At 50.4% G+C, this 16,270-nt stretch overlaps 1 protein-coding gene across 1 annotated transcript; it reads left to right on the top strand.

Annotated features, from left to right (window-relative positions):
• Positions 1–738: 738 nt before the first annotated feature.
• On the top strand, positions 739–10,470 carry CLXN (calaxin). Its single transcript, XM_068525828.1, has 6 exons — positions 739–887; positions 4,940–5,098; positions 5,828–5,932; positions 6,597–6,748; positions 7,018–7,122; positions 9,924–10,470. The coding sequence occupies exons 1-6, from the start codon at positions 830–832 to the stop codon at positions 9,981–9,983; spliced, it is 639 nt and encodes a 212-aa protein (XP_068381929.1). The 5' UTR covers positions 739–829; the 3' UTR covers positions 9,984–10,470.
• Positions 10,471–16,270: the final 5,800 nt, after the last annotated feature.

The raw sequence follows: 16,270 nt of genomic DNA, 5'->3' as shown, positions 1-16,270 counted from the left end.
GTCTTTCAAATAAGTAGAAGATCCACTTTACTGGGATATTTTCCAGAAAAGCAAGGTCAGGCTGTACCCCAGAGCTAGTGTCAGCTGTCAGCTCGTCTTTATGTGGGAGGTTGCCTCTTTAACCAGCTTAAAAGTTGCCAGGGGCTCTCCCCAGCCTCCACGGACAGCCTCCGGCCCCACCTCAAGAATGAATGGGGGGCGGGGAACTAGTCCAAGCGCCTCTTGCTCTCAGTAACATCACCAAAAACTTGAAGATATCCTGTGGCAGACTCCCTCCTGGCAAAAGCACTGGCAACCTGAGAGCGAGCCCCTCACCCTCCCGCACCCGCAAAGCCGTCGTCTGGACCACACGTGCTCACTCCTGCAACCCCCGGGTTCCCAGACCTCCCCGAGGACCTGAAGCCTCCCTGGTGTCGCGCTCACCACCCAAGACATCCCCACAGAATTCAGCCCTGAGGACTCACGGTGCGTCTCATTAAAGGGGCTGTGAACTCGAGCCAGCCACACCAGGAGGGTCACCCGCCGACGTCACAGTCGGAACGCAGCCCCAGCGCGCCTGGCCGGCCCTCCCAGGGAGACAGTGCCGGCCCGGGAGCCAATCAGCTGCCGCCCAGGCGTTGCCATGGCCACGTCGCCGGTTAGGACCACGCCCGCCCCAGCCCGGCAGCCAATCGGCGACCGCCAAGCCGTTGCCATGGCCACGTCGCGTGTTAGGACCGCGCACGCGCACAGGGGAGACTCGCCGGCAGCCCCAGGCCCAGGGCTCGAGAGGGTCCCGGCAGCCGCCCCCCTGGACACGGGCCGCGGCCCGGTTCCCTGAGCGGCCGGCATGAACCGCAAGAAGCTGCAGAAGCTGACGGACTCCTTAACTAAAAATTGCAAGCATTGTAAGTAAGAATCAGGTGCGGGGTGTGCAGAGGCTCCTGGGCCAGGTCCTGTCCTGCCCGGTGCTGGTGTCCCGCCTGCAGAGTCCAAGCGCAGTCGGAGCCCTCTCCACGCCCGACCCTAAAGAGAAGTCTGGAAGGGAACACCAGCATCAGCCCCTCGGGGCCGGCACCCCCGGCGCCCATTATCTTACGGCGCATTTCCCGGTATCCAGGTATCTAGTGCTGTACCGCACACATGCACATACTTGCTTCTCAGACCTTCTCTTAACTTACCCTTACGTTATAGAAACGTGATTTATATACCCTGGAGACACATGTGGATTTAGCTTCAGACACAGGTGGAAAACAAGCACTAAAAACCACCGAACTCAAGAAAAGTAGCCCAACCAACAGCTCTTCTTAGAGCAAATCAACTGGCAAGGTCCAAGTTTTGGAAATTACCAAGAGATCTATGAGGGAAAACGGTTTTCAGTGGTTGAACATCCTTAGGACAGATACGGTGAAGTGGCACAGAAACCTGTATCTCAGAGCAAGGAAATGTGCCTGGAAACCAAGGAGCTCAACAGTGCTAAACACATGGTAAAGAATCTGTTCCCAACTCTAGACCCAACTTTCCTGCAAAGTAAAGGATTAGACTTGGCAGGTGGCAAGATGGACACCTATTGAAGACATCTGCCCCCATCTCACACATATTCTGAAAAGTGGTCCTAGAATTTCACAGGTAACCTTAGAATTATATTCGGACTGAAAAACAGGACTGTGCTTGGGCAAGGAAGCTATGGATATGGCTTAGATGAGGGAGATATCTGATGAGCAAGCTTAGAAGTTGAGTGCTGATTGCAAAACTACTGCCCCTTTGAAACAAATAGAAGCCATAATCCCAAGACTACTCCCACTGTGCAAAGAGAGAACAAACATGTTTTGATGTAGTTCTAGCGATTATGGGATCTAGTGCCTTCTAATCATACTTAGTATCTTATATACTGAGTGGTAGGAAATCCTGTCAGGATGGTGCTGGAAATAAAGGTTAGGCTGTGTATAAGCATCTTAAACGTCTAAAAAAAGTCTTCCTATAATTTAAGATATTATTATGGTTATTATAATCTGATGAGAGTTTTGTCCTGTTGTTTTTCTTAAAATACTTTCATTTCTGGGAAAAGGCCAGATCTTAAACATCTAGTAAACATTTTAAATAAACAATGCAATAACTGCTATATACAACGAACACTGAATTTGATTTAGTTCCTGTTCAAGTGAGTTTGCAATGTATTGCAGATATTCTGTGAACATATTAAAAGATAAGTGAGGGTTTCCCTGGTGGCTCAGTGGTTAAGAATCCACCTGCCAATGCAGGCGACACTGGTTCGAGCCCTGGTCCGGGAAGATCCCACATGCAGAGCAACTAAACCCGTGCGCCACAACTACTGAGCCTGCGCTCTAGAGCCCGCGAGCCACAACTACTGAGCCCTCGCGCCACGACTACTGAAACCCACGCACCTAGAGCCCATGCACCTAGAGCCCGCGCACCTAGAGCCCGCGCACCTAGAGCCCGTGCTCCACAACAAGAGAAGCCACTGCAATGAGAAGCCCGTGCACCGCAACGAAGAGTAGCCCCTGCTTGCCGCAACTAGAGAAAGCCTGCACGCAACAACGAAGACCCAACGCAGCCAAAAATAAATAAAATAAATTTATAAAAGAAAAAGATAAGTGAAAACACGGCAAGAAAACCAGTCAACTCTTTTGATTTTTGTCCTTACATAAAATTTTTAAAGTGAGCCTTAAGAACCTTGATGATTACTAGTTAAATTCTATAGAAATAGTGACTCATCATGGGCATTATAATAATTTTGAGTTTCTTTAAACAGAGGACCTTTCTTCTAAGGTCAGATTTCCTTTTAGTTGCCAGGTGATAATCCCACCAAGATGAAATGGATAGATTTTGTAGAATCAAAGGAGAAAGTATCTTAAATGGTGGTCTAGTTAATCCACCATTCTGCAGATCTGATCTGCACAGCAGACTTACACCAATCCAAAAAGATGAAAATCCATTCTCAAATTTCCTTAATTTCATTTAGTATTGTATTCTTTTTTTTCAATATTTATTTATTTGGCTGCGCTGGGTCTTAGTTGCAGCACGTGGATCTTTTAGTTGCGGCATGATATAAGAAACATTTCAGCAAGAGAATTTTTCCTATGGAAAAATTACCCATCTTGGATATTTTGGGGAATAAATTAAGCTAATACTCTTTCATTTTTGTTTCGGCCGAGATGGAAAAATGGCTAATCAACATCCCCTCAGCTAGCATTTCATATATGTGATCAGACTGCATCATTCTTCATGCAAGTTTTTCTTCCCCAACTATTAACATCACTTTTTATTTTTAGAGTTTTTTATTGTGGTTAAATATACATAACATAAAATTTACCATTTTAATTATTTTAAGTGCACCGCTCAGTGGCACTAAGTACATTCACATTGTTGTGCAGCTGTCACCACCATCCATCTCCAGAACTTTCTCATCTTTCCAGCTGAAACTCTGTCCCCATTAAACTGTTGCTCCCCACTTCCCCCTCCCCCAGCCCCTGGCACCCACCGTCTACTTTTTGTCTCTGTGAATTTCACCACTCTGGGTCCATCATATAATATTTGTCCTTTTTCATCTGGCTTGTTTCACTCAGCATGACGTAGTCAAGAGTCAGGCAAGTTGTAGCATGAGTCACAATTTCCTCCCTTTTTAAAGCTGAATCAGAGTCCATTGTATGGATGGACCACATCTTATTCATCCACTCATCCACCCATGGACACCTGGATTGCTCCCACCTTCTGGCTATTGTGACTACTGCTGCTATGAATAATGGTGTACAAGTTTCAGAGTCCCTGCTTTCAATCCTTTGGGGCAAATACCCAGAAGTGGAATCACTGGATTATGTAGTATTTCTATGTGTAATTGTTTTTGAAGAAGTGACATACCATTCATACCGTTTTCTGTGGCAACTAAAGGCTCTTTTTAAAATTATAACCATTACATTATTTTCTACTATTTATCAATTTATTTACTAAATCATTTGTTTTCCAAAGTTTTCAATGTTCCTCTTAAATTGTGGCACCCCAAACTGGAAATCGCCCTCAAGCCTATCCTGGCCTGCAAGATGAGGTGGGATTTATCCATTTCTTTGGGCTGTTTTCCTTTACATGCACACAGCTTCCGTCCTTGTTTTTAAAAATACTCAACCTTAATTTTGGCTTGTTTTGAAATAAAATCTTCCCCATCTTCCACCTTTACCTCATATTTAAACTCACCTTTATGTTCTTAATGCCAGACACTAATCCTTCCACCTACACACCTCGGACAGCGACGGGGACACGATTAGCTCAGTGTCAGCACCACCCTCTACGCAGTCGTGTGTGTGCAAGCGTGCATGTGTGTGCACACCCTTTAGACAAAAAAGGCCTTCCTCCAAAGTGCTGCTGCATGGCTGCCTGTTAATTTCCATCCCTCACAGCCAAGAACCTTACTGGGTGCTAGAATATGCTTAAATCCTTCTTTATTGGAAAATAGGTGACTCTGATTTCCAAAATCTGGCTCACAGCTTCACGTAGGCTAATGTGAGATGAAAGTTGTTGCCTGGTTTGGGGGAGGCTGGTATCTGCTTCCAGGGAAAAGTTAAACTGTAAGTCTCACGAACGCCTATAATCAAAATGCTAGGGGAAAGTTACCATTTTTAACATCACCATGGTTACTTAGAATCAGACCCCACAATCCGCATTCAGGTGACCTGGCTAATATTATCGTCCTTTTTCTAAATGTGACTGCACTTACATCTGTTTGGAGGGAGGGCTGCTGCCCTTCCTTTAGTGGGAACTTCCGGGTAGTGACCATCCTCTGTTAACTTGAGGGTCATGAATCTCAAAACAGGATCGTCTCCTGTTGACAGCTGCCCATTGATGATTCCAGTGTCGTTCATCTACAAAACTCATTTGTGCAAAGTTTAAGTTGGGCATTAAAGATTAAAAGGCGTTTTTGTTATATCTCAATTTCATTCTTTCACAGTTAATAAACTTGAAGTGAAATGCCTTATCAATCTTTTCTGTAACTTGGTGGGTGATGTGACAGAGCGGCAGGGTGTGGTCGTCGGGCTGGATCGGAACGCCTTTCGGAACATCCTGCACATGACATTTGGGATGACGGACGACATGATCATGGACAGAGGTGAGCGGACGTCAGTGTCCAGACGGGCCAAATCCAGCCATGACTGGGAAAAACAGTTTGGAGTTTGGACAAACTCTGGGTGGGAAGCTTCATGTTCTGTGTTCCCAAATCCATTTGAACATAAAAATTTAATTTTTATATTCATAGGGAAGCATGGTAGGGAAGAAGATAGCGACCACTCTTTTTGTGTATTTGGGAAGAGGACAGAGTCAACTTGAATAACTAGGTTTCCTTTCTTTACATTAGAAAACCAAAACTATTTATATTTCTACTTAGTAAATAGAACAATAAATAATAGTTTTAAAAGGACATTTAAATTTCCTTACATCATCGAGAGTATTCCAATAAAAATTAAGATATAATCTTATCTATCATGTAATAGCAGTACTTTTCTTGGGTAACAAAATATAAAATTATATGTTTTATGTTAATATATCAACAAATTTAATGTACCAATATGTGTATATGTTCATTGTTGATTCATGTATTTAGATATTCCGAATTTACTTGTTCTCACAAAGTATGAAGGGAAAATGTGAAAGCTTAAGTAAAAGAGTTTTCCAATGTTATGACACCTTAGTTTCCTCCTTTAACAAATGAGAACATGGGACCATATGGTCGTGAGGTTTTGCCTAAATTTCAGAAGTGAGTAGTGCCCGTGCGGGTCCATCACTGAGAATAGAAACGCAGCACAAGTGTCATATTTTACTTCTCTCTCTTTTTTTTTAGTATTCCGAGGGTTTGACAAAGACAATGATGGTTGCATAACTGTATCAGAGTGGGTTTATGGATTATCAGTATTTCTTCGAGGAACTCTGGAAGAAAAAATGAAATGTAAGACTTCATCTTATCCTATTGGTTTGTACTTTATGATAAGTACATCTAAAGAATGTAAATCAATGTCCTCCAGCCCAGCCAGTGGGGTGGGTTTGTCTGTTGTTTGCTTGGTGTGAATTCCCATCAGCCTCTCTTATGGAGCAAATACAGGTCAATAATAAGGGTTGAAAAAAATGAATAAAAAGGCAAATCAAGAAATTCTGAGGCGGAATCCATGCCAAGCAAGACCGCACAGGCGTGTAGCGCACATGCTGACCATGTACGCATGCGTTTAGGTATGAAGGTATTAAGCGTTTTACATATTTTGTTACTCGAATTGTCATCGTAAAACATCGATTCAAGTTTCTGATTCTTAGTTAATTCCTAATTCATCACAGTGAACTCTGTTGAGGAGGCGCATTTCAGTCCGTTTTCCAAGGTTTTCACTGTGAGAACGTTAAGTTGTTGTTCCTTGGTCTGCTCTTTGCAGCTAAGTGTAGGAAACTTTCTAAGGGTTGTTGAGTATATTCAGGAAGTGGACATCAGGCATTTATTAGGGGAATTGATTGCACTGAGGCCCGAGGCCTGATGAAAGCACCCCTGGAGCTCTGGGCCTTGAACACCATCAGAGCCAAGGCTGCCTTCCTGGCCGCAGCACATTCATACTGGTTCTTTCTTGAAGATTGCTTTGCCGTGTTTGACTTGAATGGCGATGGCTCCATCTCGAAGGAAGAGATGTTCCACATGCTGAAGAATAGCCTCCTGAAGCAGCCGTCCGAGGAGGACCCCGACGAAGGCATCAAAGACTTGGTGGAAATAACCCTGAGGAAAATGGTACGATGGGTAATTTAGAGTTTCCTCGTGAAATCCGCAGATATGGGGTAGAAATAAGAATCCAAATTAGAGTAACTCTCAGTTTCCTGCCTGGTGAAAGACAGCACTCGGACTGTGCTCTTTTATCATAATATGACAGTTTCTTTCCATTTCAGTACTTAGCCTCATACTTTTCTGACGTCTTCTTTGTGAACACTGGGCCATGAGAAGACAGTGTGTGTTTGTGATGTGTTTTCCATGTTAACTGCGGTGTGACCGGTCGCCCCCAGGACCACGACCACGACGGGAAGCTGTCCTTCGCAGACTATGAACAAGCTGTGAGGGAGGAGACTCTTCTGCTGGAAGCGTTTGGACCGTGTCTTCCTGACCCAAAGGTAACGGCACTACGTTCACAGACCAGTGACCAAAATGTCATGTAGGAGCCACAGCCCAGGACTTCTTGGTTTGGCAAGTGGTCAGATGACTCACGTTCGCCCACAGAGAACAGCTTCTAAAAAGAGAAAGTCCGCCGAGGAAAAGGGGCTGGTTCATGTCATTGTACTAGTGTAGCCCGGTGCGACTTTCTCATTCACTGACTTGTTTTTTCCTGTAAGAAACGATTATTGAAGCGTAATGTGGGCCAGAAACCCGGATGAAAAGCTCCAGGGCTGCACTCAAGAGCAGGGAAAAGCCAACGGGAAACTAATCACACAACAGTGTGATAAGCGTTATTATAACACTAGTCAGTGCCTGGAGCAGTGCCCCATCTCTGCCAGCGTGCCAAAAGCGCTGTGCCCGTGTGGTTTCACACCATCCCCTGACAACCTTATGAAGTAGGCAGTATTATTGTCATCATTTTACAAATGAGGAAACCGAGGCCCAGAGGGTTTAGGCAACTTGTCCGAGTTCACCGGGGCCCTGGTGCTGGAGCTCAGGGGGGTATGTGTAGTCAAAAAGGAGCATGTAAACCGTCTGCAGGGAGATGGGGGGATGGCTGGAGGGACAAGGAAGTGTCCCCGGGTCTTTGCGGACACAGCGGTCAGCCAGATGCACAAGGGGGAGGAGGGCCCAAGCAGAGAGAATGACATGCATGAGAGAGGGAAGGGGGGAATACGAAAGAACCTGTATTAGAAGAGCCTCTGGGGTCATGAGACTGATGATGAGGCTGGAAGACACAGAGGGCCAAGTCCATGGAGCTCGGAGCTGGATTTTGTCTTGAAGATCATGAGGATTTGTTGGAAGATTTTAGGCAGATGGAGTGATGTGATATATAAATATTACCCTATACCCACCCACCCCAATCTCTAGTCTGTATCTCCAGCCGCCTTCTTAACATACGGAGTAGATGATCTCAATAAGCTCTTGATTTTCCCCCCAAACTTGCCCCTCCCCCAGTCCTCCCTAGCTCAATAAATGACACCCCCATGCACTCAAGTGTTCAGTCAAAACCCTAGGAGTCATCCCTAACCTCTCTGTTGTAACACTTCTCGCTACTCTTTCAAAATAAACCCTTGAATATAATCTCTTCTCCCACGTCTGTTGGCCACCAGCCTCCATCAAGCCGCTGTCTTCGGTCACCCAGCCCAGGTCATGCTTCCACTGCTGTCCCCCTACTGACCGTCCTCCACAATATCCAGCATATTTAAAAACACAAAGGCTCTCATGCCCCTCTTTTGCTCGAGCCCCTCCCCAGTGGGCTCTGAAGCTGCACAAGGCCCCTTTCTCTCTTTCCAGCCACGTCTCCTGCTGTGTCCCGTCCTCTCTTCCCCTGGAGCCGCCCCGGCCACCTGCCCTGCCTCCCTGGTGCCCTTGTGCTCACCGTGACCTCTGTCCAGAACGTTTCCCCCAGACGTCGCCTCGTTCAGTCTCTGCTCAGATGCTGTTGATCATCTTGACTTCTCCTCCCCTCCATCCCTGACCCTGCTTCCTTTTCTTCATAGTCCTTATCATCACACAGAATATATTTACTCACTTATTGTCTGTCTCGACATGTAGATGTAAGGTCCCTAAGGCAGGAACTTGGCGGTTTTTCACCATATTTCCTCACATGCAGTGTGTAGCACATGGTGGGTCCCTAGTAAATGTTGAGTGGATGGATGGATGGATGGATGGATGGACGGGTGGATGGATGGATGGGTGGGTAGATGGATGTGTGGGTCGGTGCATGGGTAGATGGGTGGACGGGTGGACGGGTGGGTGGATGGGTGGGTGGGCGGGTGGGTGGGTGGATGGATGGACGGGTGGATGGATGGATGTGTGGGTGGATGGATGTGTGGGTGGGTGCATGGGTAGATGGGTGGACGGGTGGTTGGATGGGTGGGTGGATGGATGGACGGGTGGACGGATGGACAGATGGATGGACAGATGGGTGGACGGATGGACGGATGGATGGATGGGTGGATAGATCTCAGAAGTGCCTGATGGAGAGTCCTGGATCTATGCCCTTCCATCTCCTCAGAAACTCCATCATTTACCTTCATCTTTACCCTACATCTTCAACCTCCTTCCTCACTACTAAAACCTTCCCATCAGAATTTAAACAGACCTAAACCTGTCACATCTGACAAACAAAAGGGAAGGGAGGGAGGGAGGGAAGAAAAGGAGAGAACTTCCCCTAATTCCACAGCTGCTTCTATTTCCTGTCCAAGGCTTGTTTTGTCACAGCCAAGCATCTTGGAAGAATTGTCCATATTTATGAGCTACACGACCAACGCTTCTTCCTGGCCCCTCTTGAAAGCGCTCTTGCCAAGGTCACCCCCGCCTTGTTGAGAAAGCCCAGGCGGTAGGCCGTTGGGTTCGTGTCTTGCTCGAGCTCGTCCCTCCGCCACCCCCAGCTCTCCGTCCAGAGCCTCCTGCTACGGGAGACATCTCCCTCGCCGCGCTGAGCCCCCTGGACCCCTGATGCGCTCGCACCCACTGCAGCGAGCTGAGCTCCCGGCTTCTGGCCGAGAGCCTAAGCTCGTGGCGGGGGCTCCTGGGAGCCAGGCCATGGGGTCTCGCCCACCCTGTGGGCCCAGAAGCAGCGCTGGGCTGGGACAGAGTCCGCGCCTGCGGGTGAACACGCAGCCCCTCCCAGGCCCCCGACCCCACTCCTCCTCGGTCACTGCCTGTCTCGTCGGACGTTAGGAGGCCTAATGAACATTTTTTGTTTATTTTTTTGGAAGTCTGTACTAATTTGAGCACTTTCATTTTACAGAGCCAGAAAGAATTTGAAGCCCAAGTATTCAAAGATCCAAACGAATTCAGTGAGGTGTGAATTCCTAAATGTCTTGTTGTCTCAAGTGAGTACAAAAGGAGGCTCATCCGTGTTGTGTATTTTTCCTGCTTGGCTCAGAAGGTGACGGTGAATTGCGTGTTTGGTGAGCGGGGTCACGGCTGACTAACGTACATCATTCACCTTTGGCGTAAGATGCCAGTAAGATAGACGAAGACAAGGAGTTCCTCATTAGCTGTGGTTGGGTTTGGCCAGACGAGTGAACACTGCAGAGACAGGTTATCACCTAGACTGTCCGTTGACACGCAACTGTCATAAAATGTTTGTATGAATGAAATGAACAGAGAGAGAGAGACTGTATGGTCATGAGTTATTTTCTTCACGTCAGAAAGATGCTGGGCACACGTTTAAAAATCACTGAAACTCTTGCATCTCCCTCCCACCCTCCCTATCCCACAGGGATATATGTATATGTATAGCTGATTCACTTTGTTATAAAGCAGAAACTAACACACCATTGTAAAGCAGTTATACTCCAATAAAGATGTTAAAGAAAAAAAATCACTGAAACTACTGAATTTCCTTTGGAGCAGTAAATAATCAAGATGGCATCCAGAGCACAGTGATTCTGGCATTTAGCATTGAAACGCCTTTCTGCTGGGCCCTGAGGGAGATTCAGAGACACGGAACCTGTTTTCATACGATCTGTGTTACTGTTTGAGGCGTCTGAGGGCACAGCCCGCGGCCCAGAGCGGCCCTGGGTAAACACCAGGGATGGACAGTACCACGAGACACCAGGAGGCGAACCCACCTGTGGGTGGGCAGAGGCGGGCAGTGCTCTTCCCTGGATCTGAGGGGTGAGGCCTGGGTGCAGCTCTCAGCTTCCCTCTGGAGTCAGCCGGATGCCTCCCGTGCCGGCGGATGCGGAGCTCCCTCTCTGTCTGGCTCCCCTGTGTCTCCACGTGGACCCCACTCTTGGTCCCCATCCCCCGCCCTGCCCTTCAGTGCATTCCCCCCACACCTGGGACTCCCCTTGTGCAGCCCCTCGTCTGGGGTCACGTCGCACTGTGCCCACCGGCCAGGAAGCCCTGAAGACAGCCCTGCCTTCCCCCTGCCCCCCACCCTCCAGCAGGTGCCCCTGGGCGTCAGGTGGCAGCTTGAGAAAGGGCTTATGAGGCTCTTTCCCTGCCGTTCGTATTTGGATGTTCCCACATTTTTGCCGTCACAAATAGTTCCCGAAATGAACTGTCCTTGTAGATAAACCTCCTCACATACATACATCATCGCTTACTTACTTGGGGTAACTTTGTAGAAGTAGGAATGCTGGCTTACAGGCCTGCATCATTTTGAGATTGGCAGCACACGTGGCCTCATACCCTCCGGGAAGGCCGACTGGGCCAACGCGTGAGGACAGAACCCGTCCCTGCGCCGCACCGTCTTTGAACCTCTTTGCCAACGCGAGGGCCCTAACTGACCGTGATTTGAACTCATGATGCAAAGAACTAATGTTATGCGTCTGTCCCTAAACGTCTTGTTGTAGGTTGGGTACAAATTGACTTCCACGTGGGTAACCCTGTTTTATTACTTGACTTTATTTAAAACTAAAAAAACCTTTAAAACAATTCTCCGTCACTGTGGTGGAACTGAAGAGGATGCCAGCCCCTGAGGGAGAAGCCAGAGCCTCCCCGGGTAGCTCAGTGCACGCCCTGCCTCCTGCCCCTCTTCAAGATCCGCCCTAGTCGCCTCCTGCTGCACCTCGCTCGAGAGTCCCGGCCTCGCTTCATGCCACCACTGTGGTGACTCAGAGGATTTCAGCACCAAGGAGTCACTCGACTCCAGGGCAGCTCATCCGAGTACCCGCGTCCCTCTGAGGACCCCTGTGTTCTCGTGCTCCGCGCCGGGCCCCGCTGCCGTCCTCCGCCCAGGCTCAGCCCATCCTGCCCGCTTGGCACTGCGCCTGCCTTGGGGCGGCAGGGTCGGGCTGCGGGAAGCAGTCATAACCTGGAGAGTTGAACGCAGCCGTCCTCTCACTGGCTCCTCTAAGCGGGGCTTCCCTCCCCTCCCGCCCGCCCCCCCCCCGCCCCGCGCCCTGGGAGGCCCCTCTGGGGGGCTGCGTGACCTCCACGCAGCACAGAGAGATTCTGTTTGGGAAACAATCCTTTTTTTTTTCAACTACAGGATTTGAAAGCTATCACTGAAAACTGGTAGTCCTGCATTCTTAACCTGCAAATATCTTTGGGAACAAGATTGCACTTGTGAGAAGCCAAGCCTGCAATTGCCTGCATCATAAAATCATCCAAAACATTCACGAGTCCCACCTCGGGCTAAGCCGGGAAGGGGGGTGGTAACCCAGCCTAAGTCTAAGTCAGCCCCTGGCCTCACCTGGTCCGCAGTGTCGATGAGGGCTCCGTGCCCTGCGACGCCCCTGCCGTCCCCCCAGCGCCGGGCATCCCTGTGACAGCCCCTCCCCCCGGCCCAGCAAGAGTTATGTCACTCTGAATGAAAGGAGATTGTTCAAGGGAATTCCCACCACATAACGCTCAGAAACTGTAAAGACAGCTGTGTCTAGAGAAGGTTCCTCCGAGTCCCTCTTTCCTGATGTGCTTTCTCACCGCCCCCAACCCTCCCAGGTGTCAGGGTTCACATGGAGCTGCTATAAAAGATACATAACGGAATAGACTTGTCCCAGACTAGTGTTCATTACGACGCACTGACTGTGCAATCGCCTGGCAATGCCCAGAAAGGGCGGAAGTCGCGTGTGTCCCCCACCTCAGGGACCACACTCCATCCAGGTGGAGCCCAGGACCTCCGGAAGCGCCTCCAGTCTCGGTCACCACTGAAGGAGGAGGCGACCCTAAACACACCTGAGAGCCAGTCAGGAGGTGCCCAGTTCCCAGCAAGAGGAGGGGCGGCCGGGGTGGGGGCAGCCTGGGGACTCCACATCCCGTCCCCACAGGGGCGCACCGCTCAAGGTCCCCTCGTCCTAAGCGTGGCTTCCTGTGCCCTGTGCCGCCCACCGGATCCGCCAGGAGAATGCTCCTCCCCCGAGACCCGCGTCCCCTGTCTGTCTCCACTTCCTGCTGCCTGGCCGGACTCGGCATCCCTGCGGGAGAGGCTGTCCACCCAGAGGGCGTTGGACAAAATCGGGTGGCGTCCAGGTCATCCTGCCCTGGGCCTTGTGCACCCGTTTCCTGTCCCCACCCCCAGGTCTCGGTGTGGAGGAGGGCACGGTGGCTCAGAGCCCAGGGCGGCGAGCAGGGACGGAGCAGGCAGAGGGATGGGCACGTCCTCTCTCCGGTGGCAGCAGGGGCCAAGCCACCGCCTCCTAGTGGGTGCGGTCAGCCTGGAGCTCAGGCCAGTCCAGAGACTAATGAAAACCATCTGGTCCTTAATCACCTTTAGAATACAACGGAGTCAGAAGAGGAATAAGGCAGACCCTGTGAACTCAGTGACACATCATACAAAACCCCAACGAGCACTTTTGCTTGAGGTGTCACGCTAAATGCTACGCGATCACCCCACGCTTCCCACTCGGTCCTGGGGGCAACCAGGGGCATGACCTCCCATCTCATCCGAGATCCGCTGTCCCTCCAATGGAGGAAGTCAGGGTTTAGGGAAATCAAGAAACTTCCTCCACGCAGCAAAGTGGTACAGAGCCAGGCCACGCTCAGCCCTCGCCTGGTTCTAATGTCAGAGGCCTCTCCTCACGGTCGCGGACGGGGACATCTACTCTTCTTGCTGCTCAGGGTGACCGAGGACAGCTCCCTGCAGAGGCTTCCTGCTTCCCTTCCTGGCGGCCGGGCCGCACAGAGGGGACCGTTGATCCTCTCCAGGGCTCTTCACGTCAGAAACACCTGGGAATGTTCTTTCTTTAGTTGAATTTCCAATTTGCACGTAAAGGCGTCCGTTTCCGGAACCAAGAGGAGTCAGGACACTAGGTTGGGCCCCGCCCAGCCACGAGGGCAGCCACGCACGGAGGGGGGGGGCGTGAGGAGAGGTGAGGCCACTGCGGGCTGGAGGGGGAACGGCAGACGTCCTCTGGGATGGGGAGGGCTGGACCCCTCACACAGGCCAGGGCAGCGTCAGAGAGATTTCCATCTGGAGAAGCAGATGCCAAGGAGCCGAGGCCACGTGGTCCAGCAGCAAATGCAGAAGTGGTGACGTGGCTCTCGCCAAGTGCCAGGAACCAGCCCAAGGACCCCAGCTGTGGGGAAGGGCAGGTTTGCGCCAGGCCCCGACTGCGGTCCTGCTCTGACGGCCCGACACGGGCCACGTGGACTTGAACATCTGACATAAGTGCAGAGTGATTTGTGGACGGCGGGGGCCAGAGTGTGCACCGTGCATCGAGGCTGAGAGGAGAAGCTGTGGTCCCATCAGGACACTGTGATCGGGGCTGTCCTGGCAAAGCTGGGCCGATGGTCACCCTACCCACAGGCTACAGAGTACTCCACAAGTGCATCTCAGGTAAAGTGGGAAAAGCGCCTACTCTCTCTGCCTCCATTTCACCTCACAGGGTCTTTGAGAATGAGTAAGAATAAGCCTACGGTGCCGTTTTGTAAACTGTAAAGTGTGATATGAATATGAGATTAATAAAGGTATGTGGTGGACATGAGGGCCAGTGTTCTCACCAGGGGCTCGTAGGTGATGAATAAATAAGAACACAGGCAGGGCTTCCCTGGTGGCGCAGTGGTTAAGAATCTGCCTGCCAATGCAGGGGACACGGGTTCGAGCCCTGGTCTGGGAAGATCCCCCATGCCGCGGAGCAACTAAGCCCGTGCGCCACAACTATTGAGCCTGTGCTCTAGAGCCCGTGACCACAACTACTGAGCCCAACACGCCACAACTACTGAAGCCCGCACGCCTAGAGCCCGTGTTCCACAACAAGAGAAGCCACGACAAGGAGAAGCCTGTGCACCGCAACGAAGAGTAGCCCCCGCTCGCTGCAACTAGAGAAGGTCCACGCACAGCAACAAAGACCCAATGCAGCCAAAAATAGAAACAAATAAATAAATAAATTTATATTAAAAAAAAAAATACAGGCAACCTTGACTTGAAGAACCCAGCTCTGGGTCCTCCCTGTGGACAAATGTGGGGCATCGCTTAAGTGATGGAGCCAAAGGCAGTTGAAGGATGTCTCTAGAAATACCTTCAATAATCTAATGTATTTAGAGAAATGAATCTCATGAAGCCAGGATAAAACTCCAATGGAAGCATCACTAAGATTTTCATGAATATGACACTCTTGGAGTCTGTTTTAACAAAATTGCCCCCCTGTTAACACACACACACATACACACACCACCCTCATCACAGACTCACAGACACATACAGTAGTTGATTCCCTTCAAGAGGAACATTCAAGTCCCTTGCATTTTCCTCTCGCCCCAAGACACCACTAACCCCAAAGCAGTCGGCACCGCCCGGCTAACATCTCTCCCGGACAAACCACACTCAAAGCTCAATGCTCTTGCTGTGCTGGCTCTAAGGTGCTGAAATATTACAGAGGAATTAACAGGATGTAGGGTTTGCATGAAAGCACAAGAGCCTGAAAGCCCACTGAGTAAACATGAGCTTGAGTCCAAGTTATGTGAGCTCGAACCAGCCAAGTTCATACCTGGGTCTGCTTGCCATGTTCCTAAATGGGACAGTGTAAATTTGACTAAGTGCAGAACAGGCTTCTTGCCTCCTTGAATTTCTAAATATGATTTGTGCTGATTTTGACTCGTATAAATTTAGGAACGAACACAGCAGCCCTAGAAACTAGGGTCAGTCATCAGCTGGGAAGTGGATGCACCTCCTTCTTGCCAAGGACTCTGAAAGCCATCCTGGTGGATTTGTGCACGGTGCCCCCAGGTCCGGTGTCTGCGGACCACAAGCCAGGTGAGAAGAGTCCCACTGTCCCACCTGCAGGGAACACACAGTCCAGGAAATCGGAGCCGCTGTTGTCTCGGAAAGAAGGAGGTGGGGAGGGGGAGATGGAGGGAAAGGAGGACAGGCGGAAGTGGGGGGGGGGGGGCGGGAGGAGGGGGAGGAGGAGACTCCCTGGCTGGGAGCACCATTTTCACAGCGTGAATTTGTTTTAAAGGAAACAGGTAAGATGGAGAGTTAAGGGGCGGCACGTCCCCCCCTCGCTGTGCCGGGTAGGAAATCCTGGCCGTGCAGAGTCTCGCCACCGCGGGCAGAGCAGGATGCGGAGCAGGCCGGGGCCTGCAGCCCAGCGCCAGGTATGCGGCCCCGCGGCAGGCGCACCCACGGCAGGTGCAGGGCAGCCAGTGCCACGGCCCCGGGACGGGAGCCCTGCAGGTGCGGTCGGGACACGTCCCGGGTCT

The sequence above is a fragment of the Eschrichtius robustus genome, chromosome 17, assembly GCF_028021215.1.
Source record: "Eschrichtius robustus isolate mEscRob2 chromosome 17, mEscRob2.pri, whole genome shotgun sequence".
NCBI classification, from domain to species: Eukaryota; Metazoa; Chordata; class Mammalia; order Artiodactyla; family Eschrichtiidae; genus Eschrichtius; species Eschrichtius robustus.
Note: the sequence above shows the minus strand (reverse complement) of the source record. Positions and strands in the feature narration are given on the sequence as shown.